Source organism: Scyliorhinus canicula, chromosome 19 (genome assembly GCF_902713615.1).
Source record: "Scyliorhinus canicula chromosome 19, sScyCan1.1, whole genome shotgun sequence".
Classification (NCBI taxonomy): domain Eukaryota; kingdom Metazoa; phylum Chordata; class Chondrichthyes; order Carcharhiniformes; family Scyliorhinidae; genus Scyliorhinus; species Scyliorhinus canicula.
The window spans coordinates 38,585,056-38,597,771 of NC_052164.1; the positions used below are offsets into that span (position 1 = coordinate 38,585,056).

At 49.3% G+C, this 12,716-nt stretch overlaps 1 protein-coding gene across 1 annotated transcript in view; it reads left to right on the top strand.

The window, feature by feature from the left end:
- LOC119954309 (integrin alpha-8-like) overlaps positions 1-12,716 on the top strand; it is a 194,029-nt gene that overhangs the window by 83,000 nt on the left and 98,313 nt on the right. Inside the window, exons 11-13 of the mRNA XM_038779427.1 lie at positions 4,905-4,957; positions 8,181-8,389; positions 9,821-10,012. Coding sequence (XP_038635355.1) covers positions 4,905-4,957; positions 8,181-8,389; positions 9,821-10,012 — 454 coding nt within the window. The remainder of the gene's footprint in view (positions 1-4,904; positions 4,958-8,180; positions 8,390-9,820; positions 10,013-12,716) is intronic.

Here is a 12,716-nt window from a genome sequence, read left to right on the forward strand (position 1 = left end):
CATTTCACACATGCCAAGTGGTTCCCGTGGGTGGGCGGGCCATGGAGCATGGGGGCGTCATTGCCTAGCATCCCAATCACACCTTGATTGTGGACACTGTGCTTGAACACTGCGGGAGGCAACACCACACACGCAGCAGCCAACATCCGAACACCCAGGGGATGGGACACAGCTGCAGGGACATGCTCTTGGGCGAAGGGTGAGTGAGCGCCATGGGGAGGGGGTGATGCCTGGAGAGATGGGCAAAGATCCGGAGGTCAGTCCACACTGTGGAAGGAAGTGACAGAGGCATCATACTGGTTGTGCAAAAAGGAGTTTAATGTTCTGTACAATAACCCACTCCCAGTGGTGCCGCCCCTGAACCCCTCAGCCCCCCACCCCCCACCCCCATCCCCACCCCCTACCTACCTCCCTGCCACACCTCCTCCCTCCCTGGGTGCCCTCAGTGATCCTCAACGTGCTTGGCCCTCCTAGCTCTACCACTACGTCTAGGTGTTTCCCCAGGGTGCACATCCAAGGTGGAGGCGGCCTCTGCTTGCCTCGTCCCGTTGCCTTCAATGCCCCTGGTGAGCACCCTCTGGGGGCTCCAGGGCCAGAGGGCCCCGGCTCACTTGTCAGCAGCACATGTACAGCCATCCTGCCCGTGTGCTGACCTCGAGACGCAGCCTCAGCAGAGGGGTGGAACTCGGGGGAGCTGGCGCCCACCGTCACCACACCCTGGCACTCAGCACCCACTTCTCATGATCGGTGCCCATAGGGCCCTGGGGTCCACTATGGGACGGAGAGGCAGCTGGTTCGAGACCCGGCTGCCCCTGCATGATCTGGCTCTGCCACCCCTGGTGGTTCCACATGGTCTGCTTCATTGTGTCGACGCCCTCAGCGATGCTGCTCAGTGACAGGGACTAGCTCTGGAGTGCCTCAGCCATGTCCATCAGAGAGTGGACATGTCCCGCAGATCCTCATCAAGATCTGCCTGGTGCTGGGTGACATCCCCCAGCGAGGCGGTCATTCTGCGAGGCCCTCAGCCATGGCCGTCACCAAATGCACGACACCATGGACATCTTCACTCATGATGCCGACAATGTGTACCAGGGTCTCCACTGTGGCCGCCACCCCAGCAGTGTTGGCACTGGTGCCACTCATTGCCAGCGCCATCTCCTGCGCTCATAGCCTTTGGGACTCCTCCAAGCAGCTATGGGTCTGCTGGAGTGATGCTGACATCTCCCTCTGAATGGTCCGGCCGTTCTCTGTCATCTCCATCAGCTCAGAGTAACCCACTTCCCACAAGCTCAGCATCAGGCTGGGTCCTGGGATCTAGCAGCCCACCGACTGCTGTATTGCCTGGAGGTTCCTGTCTCCACCTGATGTACATCGTCAGCAATGCAGTGCTCACCAGTTTATGCCCCAGAAGCCTGTCCACCAACATTTCCCACCAAGGTGTGAGTATCTGCCAGGGTGACAGCTGGACCACGAACACGGTGGCATCGCCGGAGCTGTCCTCTGAGGTGTTCTCCTCGGATGTGGGAGAAGGATGTGGGCAGCACGGTAGCATGGTGGTTAGCATAAATGCTTCACAGCTCCAGGGTCCCAGGTTCGGTTCCCGGCTGGGTCACTGTCTGTGCGGAGTCTGCACGTCCTCCCCGTGTGTGCGTGGGTTTCCTCCGGGTGCTCCGGTTTCCTCCCACAGTCCAAAGATGTGCGGGTTAGGTGGATCGGCCATGCTAAATTGCCCGTAGTGTCCTAAAAGGTAAGGTTAAGGGGAGGTTGTTGGGTTACGGGCATAGGGTGGATACGTGGGTTTGAGTAGGGTGATCATTGCTCGGCACAACATCGAGGGCCGAAGGGCCTGTTCTGTGCTGTACTGTTCTATGTTCTATGTTCTATGTTCTAAGGTGCCACCCGGGATGGGCTGGTGCTGTCGGCTGGAGGACCTGCAGGTGAATGGGCATGTGGTCAGTGGGAGGGATGGGTCAGTCAGTAAGGCAATAACAACTCACGTTTGACAAAGCATCGGATGGAGCCAGGTGGTTCCTCAAATCTGTGGCGTCGGCCAGCCTCAGCATGCCTGATCTGTCCTCGGCCACGCCAGTCACCTCCAGGGCCCGCTCCTCAAACAAGGTGAGGATTCTTATGTCTGGCACCCCACCGCCAGTCGGGGCCCTCTCCTGATGATTATGTGAGAGCATTTCCTGAGGAGACATAGAGGGGGCATCATTAGCCACACGCGTGGTCACACCGGTGGGAAGGGGGGTGTGAAGGCAGGGTTGGGTGGGAAGGCTCAGGGAGGGCTGGGGGTCGCATGGAGAGTTGGGGGGGGGGGGGGGGTGGTGGATGCTCCCGTGAGGGCGGAAGGGCCTCGGAGGGGGCAGGATGTTGGTGTCTATTCACTCGTGCTGCCCAGTGTAGGTCATTGACATTCTTCCTGCACTGCTGGCCAGGCCTCCTGGTTATACTACTCGAGCTTATGGCCGCTGCCACCTCATCCCAGGCAGCACTGGCTGCCTTATGGCTCACGCTCTGGGACTCTCAGGGGAACAGAACATCCCCCCCTGGCCTCCACGGGTCTAGCAGTCTCCTCATGTCAGCGTCTTCGAATCTTGGGGCTGGTCTCCTCGGCACCACTGTTGCGAGCTGGCTGGAGTTGGCCGAGCAAGTGTAGTTTAAGTGTTGCTCAATCTAGTTTATGGGGGGCTGGCGAATGCGGTCCCGGCGAATCAACTGGCGAGCCATTATTTGCAGCGAGAAGCCCGTGAGGCCTCATTAAGTGGCCAATTAACATTGAATTGCATTGCCTGACTCGCTGGGCCAAGCGCCGGGAAGCTTGCGACAATTCCCACTCGCTACCACACTTAGAAATGTTACCAGGGAATTGTGCCGAAGACATTGGGCAGGATTCTCCGCGAACCGGCGGGGCGGGAAACTCCGGCGCGAAGAGGTGGCGTGAACCACTCCGCCGTCGGGCAGCCCCGAAGGTGCGGAATCCTCCGCACCTTCAGGGGCTAGGCCGGCGCCAGAGTGATTTGCACCACGCCGGCCGGCACGGAAGGGGCTTGGCGCCATGCCAAACGGCGCCGAAGGGCTTCAGCTGGCCAGCACGAGTTGGCACATGCGCGGGAGCGCCAGCGTGTGCTGGCGTCATCCCAGCGCATGCGCAGGGGGGTTCATCTCTGCATCGGCCATTGCGGACTGTTACAGAGGCTGACGCTGAGGAATAGAGTGCCCCCACGGAACGAGCCCACCCGCGGATTGGTGGGCTCCCATCGCGGGCCAGGCCACCGTGGGGGCACACCCCCTCCGGAGCCAGATAAACCCGCACTCCCCCAAGGACCCCGGAGGCCGCCCGCGGAGCCAGGTCCCGCCGGTAAGTACCTGTTGTAATTTACACATGCGGGACTGGCCTAAAACGGACGGCTGCCCGCGTGCTGGAGAATCGCTGGGGGGGCTGCTGCCAGCAGCGGTCGACCTGCGCGGCACGATTCCTGCCCCCGCCAAATCCTCGGTGCTGGAGAATTTGGCAGCCGGCGAGGGCGGGATTCACGCCGCCCCTCGGCAATTCTCCGAACCGGCAGGGGGTCGGAGAATCCCGCCCATTGTCTCTTGTCCTGTTGACTGAAGTCTATCTTATTTTATTCTTTGCGCCTGGCTGCAGTAAGTTGCTGCTTTTTAATCCTTGCTAGTTACTACCTCACGCCAGGGTCAATCGTATCCCTGACCTCTGGCCAAGGCAAAGCATGAGCAGTCCCTGATTGATGAAGTGGTGCATGATTCATGTCTGATTGGGTGATGGACACTTTACTGATGTCACTTCCTGTTATCTCCTGAACTGGTTCTCTAAGATGTCAGTCGCTTATGGAAGCATCCTCCTTATTGCAGCTTTTCCCTGTTATTTTATTAAACTTACAGCTTTCCACTAAGATAACGAGACTCTACAAGATAATTTGTGTGTTATTTGGAATAAGAGGCATTAATGAGCCATCTACATTTTTAAATTGGAACCATTGGGACCACCAAAGAATAGTCACAATGCCACCAATTTCAGCCTGAAGGCAGCCGATTCCCCAAACTACAGACTGTATATTTCTTTTATTTTTTATGGACTCTAATTTGACCAATCTATTCTTCACCACTCTGCAATTTATTGGTGTGGTTGTGTGACCTTTGGGTTGTGTGTGTGTGCACAAGTCGCAGAGCGTTTTCTTATTCTATTTAGATTGGTTTGAGTATAATAACGTTGATGTCATTCTTTGTTGAACTCAAGAAAACCTGTCTGGTTGATTCTTTCATGATCACAGCATTTAAAGAGTTAAGTATTCATTAAATTGGCAACGCATGAACCAAGGCCCACAGTGCTGTGTCAGAGATCACTCTCTACCCTACAGTTCCACAGTCACTCTTCCTCCTGCTTGGATCATCAGCCACAGCCACTTCCGGCAGAGTGAAAGCACATCTTAAGAAGACAAATGCAAAATGCTACGAAAGCCCGATATCTGAAATAATTATGGTTCAAAGTGGTTTTGCTTCTTGCAAGTCACGGGAGCTTCAGGTGCCAAGGCAGCCTGAGTTTAGCGAGAGTTCCCAAAACAGAAATAACTTCCTTGAGAAGATAAGCTCATTCCACTTCATTACGAATCAGTTCAGGCCTTCACACTCGATTCAGAGCCGACTTGCATCCCACAGATTTTGTGTTGATGTGACATGGTTCGAACCACTAAACCAGCAGAGTGCAAATGCACAGCGAGTTGAGAAACACCCAGTAAATATTCAATTGTTATGCCATATAAAATAGAAATAGAATTTCACGCTTGTCAGGCTGAAGGATGTCAGTGTTAAAGATTGAAACATACTTGTGACAACCAATGAAACCGATTTACTGTGTTAGTTAGTCTGTGGGTTTTGATTTGCAGGTAGCAGCATACTTTGGCTATGTGGTGGCTGTCACGGACATAAACAGTGATGGGTAAGAATTACTCTGCGGTATGCATTGAACTGTAACTTGCACTCTGTTGTATAATTCTCCAAAGAGAGATGGAGCTGTAAACAACAAGCCTGCCCATCAATGTGGTAACTTGAAAAATATTTGTGATTTAGAGGTATTTATTACCATTGTAGATTTGAAATTATTTAATACTTCATAGTGAAGGGGCTGGACTTTCCCATGGGCTGATTGTTAAGTTTGCCTCTTGTCACATTTTGAAGTTACTTATGGTGATATTGCCACCTCTCCACCAAATATAATCCTGCCGATAACCAGGATCCAACTCCAGGCCATCTCCAGACGTATTCCCATTGCCGCCCTCCAGCAGTGACTATGCTGAGCTTTGCATGAGAGTGATGAGCATCTGTGCCATTACGATGCATCTTAGTTGGAGCTCAACTAGCCAGGAACCACTCTGCATTTCCCTTCTTGAGCCTCTCATGTTGGAGTGCTGAGCTAAGACTACCCCATGTTAGGGATCCAGGCTCCTTTTTCCTTTCTGGAGGTTGGTCAACTTCATATGATACCATGCATTGGCCTCCAGGTTCCTGCTACCCCAATTCTGACTGGTCCCTATTTATCTTTAGTGGGAGGCAGTGGCATAATGGTATTGTCGCTGGACTAGTAATCCAAAGTAATAATGATCTGGGGACTTGGTTTGAATCCCACCATGGCAGATGGTAAAATTTGAATTCAATAAAAAAATTCGGAATTAATAGTCTAATGATGACCATGAAGCCATTGTCGATTGTCTGGTTCACTAATGTCCTTCAGGGAAGGAAATCTGCCATCTTTACCTGGTCTGGCCAATTTGTGACTCCAGATCCACAGCAATGTGGTTGACTCTTAATTGCTCTCAGGGATGGGCAATAAATGCTGGCCCAGTCAGCGACGCCATGAACAAATAAAAATAACCTTCTGTCTCTAGTGTTTTGGCTTCAAAAATTCTTATCCCCCTCTACATGTTCCTCCATAGCCTTTCTCCATTGTCCTGTGTTTATGTTTAAATCCACACTCAAATCTTCCCAAATTCTCAGATATAGTTTATTGTACATGATTACTCCAGGCTTCCACCAGATCTACCCTGTCATCCGTGGAAGGGCACAGAGTCGCTTTGCAATTTTCTCCCGAGTACTTTCAGATGTCAACTTTTAAGGTTGACGGTGCAGAGGTCCAAGGTTCGATCCAAGCTCTGGGTCACTGTCTGTGTGGAGTTTGCACGTTATCCCCAGTGTTTGCTTGGGTTTTGCCCCCACAACCCAAAGATGTGCAGGGCAGGTAAATTGCCACTTAATTGGAAAAAATGAATTGGCTACTCTAATTTTTTTTTTAAACTTTCAAGGTTGACAAGTCCAAGTGTTTTTCAACTCCATCGACCCCCTCCCCCTCCCCCTCCCCCCACAACTCATTCCTTTGGCACCAGGGGCAGGATTTTGAACCACAGCTGGGACAAAGAACAGAGGCAAGCATGATCTAAATATATCTCCGCCATCCAACCTGCTGGTTTCCTGGCTCGATTCTGCCCTGGACTATTTTTTCGGACCTTATGGGGACAACAGGCCTATCAGCGTGCACACAGCAGGTAGCCAACTCAACTCTTTAATAGTAATTTAAGGCCAACTAAAAGAGACCGATGGACATTTTCCATTAGGCGTCCAGGTTACAAGAAGAGGTGGGGGCAGTTTTGTTGCTTGGAAATGGCCTCACAGCCAGGAGTCAGTAGGCCTTCCTGGATTCACAGGCTGCCCTGTGGAGGGGGCTTCCCCTCAACATTGATGGACTAGCTGCAGATCTATTTTTTAATTTACATTTTGTTTCAGTTGGATCGGAGGAAACCTCCATTTTGAAGCACTGTCTCCTTTAATTACCTTCCATCTCAGGTTGTTGCTCCATTCAAGCTGCAAGGCCTTCAATTGGCCATCCAGCTTTGGGACCTCCCCCCCCCCCCCCCCCCCCCCATCCCTCTGCATCCTTTATTGAACATCAACCTGCCCCTTGGCCATCAATTCCCCGTCCCAGTGAAAATCAAATGTTTCCCACACCAGCACAGGTTTCTAAACCTCGTTTCAACTTGGGTGCAGAGGCCACAGTGGAAAGTCCTGCCCTGCAGTGCAGTGTCATGTACAGTCCAAATGAGGTAGGGCTGTGTGGTTCGCTTCCCAGTTGGACATTAATGAACTAGTTGACCTTACAAAGTAAAACTGGCAGATTTTCATGATATTTTCTGTTGCCAGCCCATAAATTATCAGCCCTATTGAATGCAATTTCATAACTTGTCATTGTGAGATTTGAATTTATGGCTTGTACTTTGCCAATCCAGTGTTTTAAGTTCTGGGTTACTTTATCGATATCAAGGGTTGACTTTTTGTCTGAACATATCTTCTGATATTTAATTCCTGGCGGTGTTGTTTTGGCTAGTGGTTGATTGTCTTTTAGTATTCCACTGGTTCCTCGGTTCACAAGAAACAATTGACGGTAGTATTTCAAAGATTATAGTAATAATTTCTATATTCTACCAAGTATTAAAATGCCATATGAACTCCAAATAACATGAGCATTATTGGGTGCAGCAATTAAACCTTTAGCCTTTTACTGAACAACTCCCATTTCTCAGATACTGTTTAAGGTGAGAGGGCCACGTTTTCTCAAACGTCAGGAAACCATACCATGGCGCTGTATCCCTTTACATTGTAAAACTGTTCCATCCTTTTTTATGAGGGGAGCATAAAATAAAGAAAGTAATTCCAGAGAATATTTTTACCGATTGAACTATACTCATTTTTAAATATCCGTATAGAATTTACAGTGCAGGAGGAGGCAATTCGTTCCATCGAGTCTGCACCTGAACGAGCATCCTACCTAAGCCCACACATCCACCCTATCCCCGTAACCCAGCAACCCCACCTAACGTTTGGACACTATTGGACAATTTAGTGTAACAATCCACCTAACCCGCGCATCTTTGGACTGTGGGAGGAAACCCACGCAAACACGGGCAGAGACAGCACAGACCCAAGCAGAGAATCAAACCTGGGTCCCTGGCGCTGCGAAACAACAGTGCTAACCACTGTGCTACTCTACCACCCCAGTGCTAAACTAGTGCTTTCAGAAATCCTGTTAATAATTCAGTTTAATTTATTGCTTGTATATAATTATCGAATAAGTTGTCAGTATTAAAATGTCCCTTCTGTCTTTTGCTGTGTAGGAAAGATGATATTTTAGTCGGGGCACCTCTCTTTATCAGCTCCGGACCGGATGGAAAGCGCCATGAGTTTGGGCAGGTTTATGTTTACCTACAAGAGAAGGGTGTACCCTTCAAAGAGCCAACACAGACTTTTACAGGAACAGACAAGTTTGGTCGATTTGGCAGTGCCATAGCCACCCTTGGGGACCTTGATTATGATGGATACAAGGGTAATGAACTAACAGGATACTGTGCAGCGTTTGGTTAATGTTATAAGATTCACATTCTCAGCATGGATGGAAGTGTGAATTGTGTAATATTTTCACTCTTGAGTTCAAGGCAAAACTCATACATTTAATGTGAGATATAAAAGACCAAAATCATTAACTATCTGGTACAGTTCACACAGGGAGTCCGAGTTGCTGCCGCAACATACACATTGTAGTGTAGATAGTGATGTTAGAGGATTCAAGAATCTTTCCTCACATGGCTCACTCAGGTTCTCTTTTACTGCCTGCCATTGGCAGGAAACTCAACCTGCTTGGTGCATTATGAACACACCTTCCTTGGCCGTCAAGACCTGAGGTGGAACATGAACCCAGAGCTTCTGACGCAGAGGCAGTGCAGCACAAGACCTCCCAATTACTAACTGCATAAACATCTAATGCATTTCATAAACACTCCTTTGTTATTTTAAAGAGGGCATTAATCATAACTTCGGGATGGAATTCTCCAGCCATTCGCTGGCGGCGAGCCCTTGTCCCCGCGTTTCCCGACGGCGTGGGGAATTCCCATTGACAAGTGGAGAGAACAGAGAATCCTGCCGCCAGCGAATGGCACACCAACATCTCCGTGCTTCCTAGCAGGGGGAACTTGCAACAGAAGTCCCGGCCTTAAAAACCAGAGAATTCTTTATTGATTAAGTCCATCTCTCGGATATAATTGAGCCTTAAAGATTAGGAAGATCCTAGTTTTAATATCACTAGGGGATATAGGTTTAAAGTCCATGGGGCAAAGTTTAGAGGAGTATGTGCGAAGCAAGTTTTTACACAGAGGGTGGTGAGTGCCTCGGGAGGTTGTGGAAGCAGATACATTAACGGCGTTCGAAAGGTATCCCGACAAATATATGGCTAGGATGGGTGTACAGGGATATGGCATGAGGAAGTGCTGAGGGTTTTGGCCAAGGGTGGTATCATCACAGTGGCTCTGGAGGACAAAAATCCCCAAGGGCAGCAAAGTGATCATCAGAAGCCTGATGAGGACTCAAGGACGTGAAGACCGCCCATTGCCGAATGCAAGATATGATTTTTATGTTCTTGCACTGCAGGCTTTCTCTGGCTACCTCTGGGAACATGAATTTTTACTTCAGCAACATGGCTGAGTTCAAATTTTTGGAACAGATCTGGCTCTCAATCTCGCGAACAGGTCTGGTTCTGAATTCCGTCAAGAAGCTAGAACGACTGGGTTGTAGCTGGAGGACTAAGGAATGGGAAATAGGTTAGATTTGAGCCATAAAATGTGCATCACCGTGATGAAGCCAGTGGCATTTTAAAAAATTAATTAGAGGCTCGTTATACTTTCATTTCTTTAATGTCCACCCTCTGGCATATTGTGTGGCAACATCTGAGTTACACGTTAATGAACCATTTATGTCTCTCCAGATGTCGCAATCGGAGCACCACATGCCGGTGAAGATGGCAATGGAAGAGTGTTCATTTACTTTGGCCATGCTCATGGACTCCATCCAAAATTCTATCAAGAGCTGAAGGGAAAATGGGCACCTGTTGTAGTGTCTGCGGGATTTGGCTTCTCACTGAGGGGAGGGGAGGATATAGATGCAAACAATTACACAGGTGATGCCTCCATGGCTTTGATTTTATTCCTTACATGTGATACTGTGCGCTGGATGTAGATATCTAAAATAAGAAAATGACTATTTTATCCATCTCGCAAGTCGGAACAGTATTTAAATGAATGATATGGTAGATGGACAAGATCAGTCAATTTCAGTTTTCAAGAGAAATGTAAATTTAAATTTAATTCATTCATGAGATGCGGGTGCCTCTGGCAAGGTCAGCTTTTGTTGCCCATCCCTAATTGCCCTTGAACGGAGTAATTTGCAAGGCCATTGAAGAGTCAACTACATTGCTGGGGATCATGTTGGCATGACCAGAGGCATCAGTGTACCAGATGAGTTTTTGGCTAAAGTTCTCCTGTTTGCAGAGTAATTGCTTCTGCCAGCGAAGAATCCGGGCTGATTCCCACTGGCGCCAGGAGTAAAGTTGGCTTGCCATTCAATGGCACATCAACATTTTTAAAATGAGGATGGAGGTTTGTGCTGAATATGAGATGGGCCCTGATCTCAGAATACCATTGCAGCCCCCTCCTGAATCATTGTCTAGGACCCTCATCAATAGCTAGCAATGTTCCCCCCCTTTAATCATTGGCAAGCCCCCCCCCACCCCCCCCCCCCTCAGCAACCCCCTTCAATCACCGCTCATCAATACCCCTCCTTCCGGCACCTCCCTCAGTCCCTCCATCCTAGCTACCCTTCAGGCCCTGCACCTTGGCAGCCAACCTGGCACTTTGCATTCTGAGAGATGCAAGGGGCTGATTACCCTTCCTACACTTGCCTCCAGGGAGCCGAGGAGGGAACATCAGGGATGGTGGGTATCAGGGGGCTGAGCTGGAGGGGCTCAGGTTGGGGGTCTTTCTTGGGATGGGACTTGTTTGACAGGTCTCCCCATCTGCAGCCTTTACATCCTGTAAACCATCCTCCTGCATGTCAAAATGAAAGATTTGTGAGAGTCTCGCCTTTAATGTGGTTAAAACGTTTGAAATGTTTCTTTCGCAATGAATTTCATTGCACTTTAAATTTTTCAAACTCTCTGCATGTCTAGAAGACTAAAAGCTTTGACCTGCATTGTTTATATTCAATTTCAAGGGCCATGGCCTTTTTAAAGCCATGTGATTGACAGGTCCAGGCCGTTTCAAAGGAAAGATCACCATTGTTTATTTATATAACTCTGCAGGGGTCCATTAACTTTGAATTACAAACTCTTTTGAGCGGTGGTTCTTTCTAACCATATTTCTTCTTGAAGAAGCTGTCTCTTTGTTCTGAAGAGCTTCCTAGAAAGAGCAGGTGCCCTGTCTGAGTACTGCTCCTGCACCTTGGAGTGCAAGCTGCCAGGTCTCCATTTCTCTGGACTTGCATCGATTTATGCCAGTGGGACTCCCAGCTGGGAAGTTTGAGCACCCCTCAGGAGGCAAGTGCATTGTGCCTCCTGCCCGATAATAAGATTTAAATCAGGGTTAATGAGGTGTTTTCATGTTCCCACCGGATATGGGCGGCAACGTCACCAGTGCCAGTGGGAACCTCGTATGGGTTGGTGGGATGAGACAGGAGACTCGGAACGTGTTTGACGCCCAAAGTGAAAACCATTTTTTCCCACCCTTCCGATTCATTAAGCCATTGCGATTTCCACCACTGGTTTGCGGCCCTGGAGAATCCCTGCCTTCATGACGTGGTCATAATTATACTTTTAATTCCAAATTGTTATTAATTAAAATGTCACCTTCTGACATGGTGGGACTCGAACCCCGGTCCCCAGAGCATTGCATTACTCTGGACCACTGGATTGCCAGTTGCAATACCATGTCACTGTAGTGATATGCATCACTGTATATACACAAGAGATTAATGTAAATACACCACAACTAAGTAACCACTAGAAGGAGCACCAGATATGTATATAATAGACAAAACAGGAAGTCAAGGGGCATTCTTCACAGGAACGGCAGCTGGTGAGCAGGACACAGACAGGCAGCTCAGATATAATGTATAGTATAAGTGCTGGAGAGAGGACAAACTCACACAATAAAGCATCTACTTCAACTGTAAGACCAAGAGCTTTATTCAAACACAAGGAATAATAAAGTCACCACCGCCTCTCCACATGATGCCCAGATACTGGCAGAATTCTCAGGATATGTTTTGCAGTGGCGGGGTAGCTCTCTTGCTGGAGTAGAATCACCCCTGGTCTGTGTTGGTGCTAAGAGCAATGCCTAGGAACAATTCCCTCTCACTTGCCGAGCTAATTTATGCATGGCGGGAGCTCACATAATTCCATTCAGAATCCCGCTATTGGCCCGATATCAAGGTCCAGTGGTTGCCCCCCACAACACAAATCCTGCCCCCACCCCTCCCCGCTGACCAGTAGGAGCATCTTCCCCCCCACAACCACAGGAATTATAGGTCACCCCCTCAATAGCACACATGAATGAGGGAAACACAATTCCTCATCAGACCCCCAACAGAGAACCCCCATCACACCCCATATCAGAGATCCCCATCAGACCTCCCCCATGGAGATTCCCATAAGAGACACTCATAAGAGACCCCTATATCTGAGACCCCCATATCAGAGACAGACCTCCCCCATATCAGAGACAGACCCCCGCATAACAGATACACCCCACCCCCCATCAGTCACCCCTGCCTGCCTGGAATCAAAAAAGCAGTCCAGGCAGAAATTGTGAAAAATCATTTCATTTTCA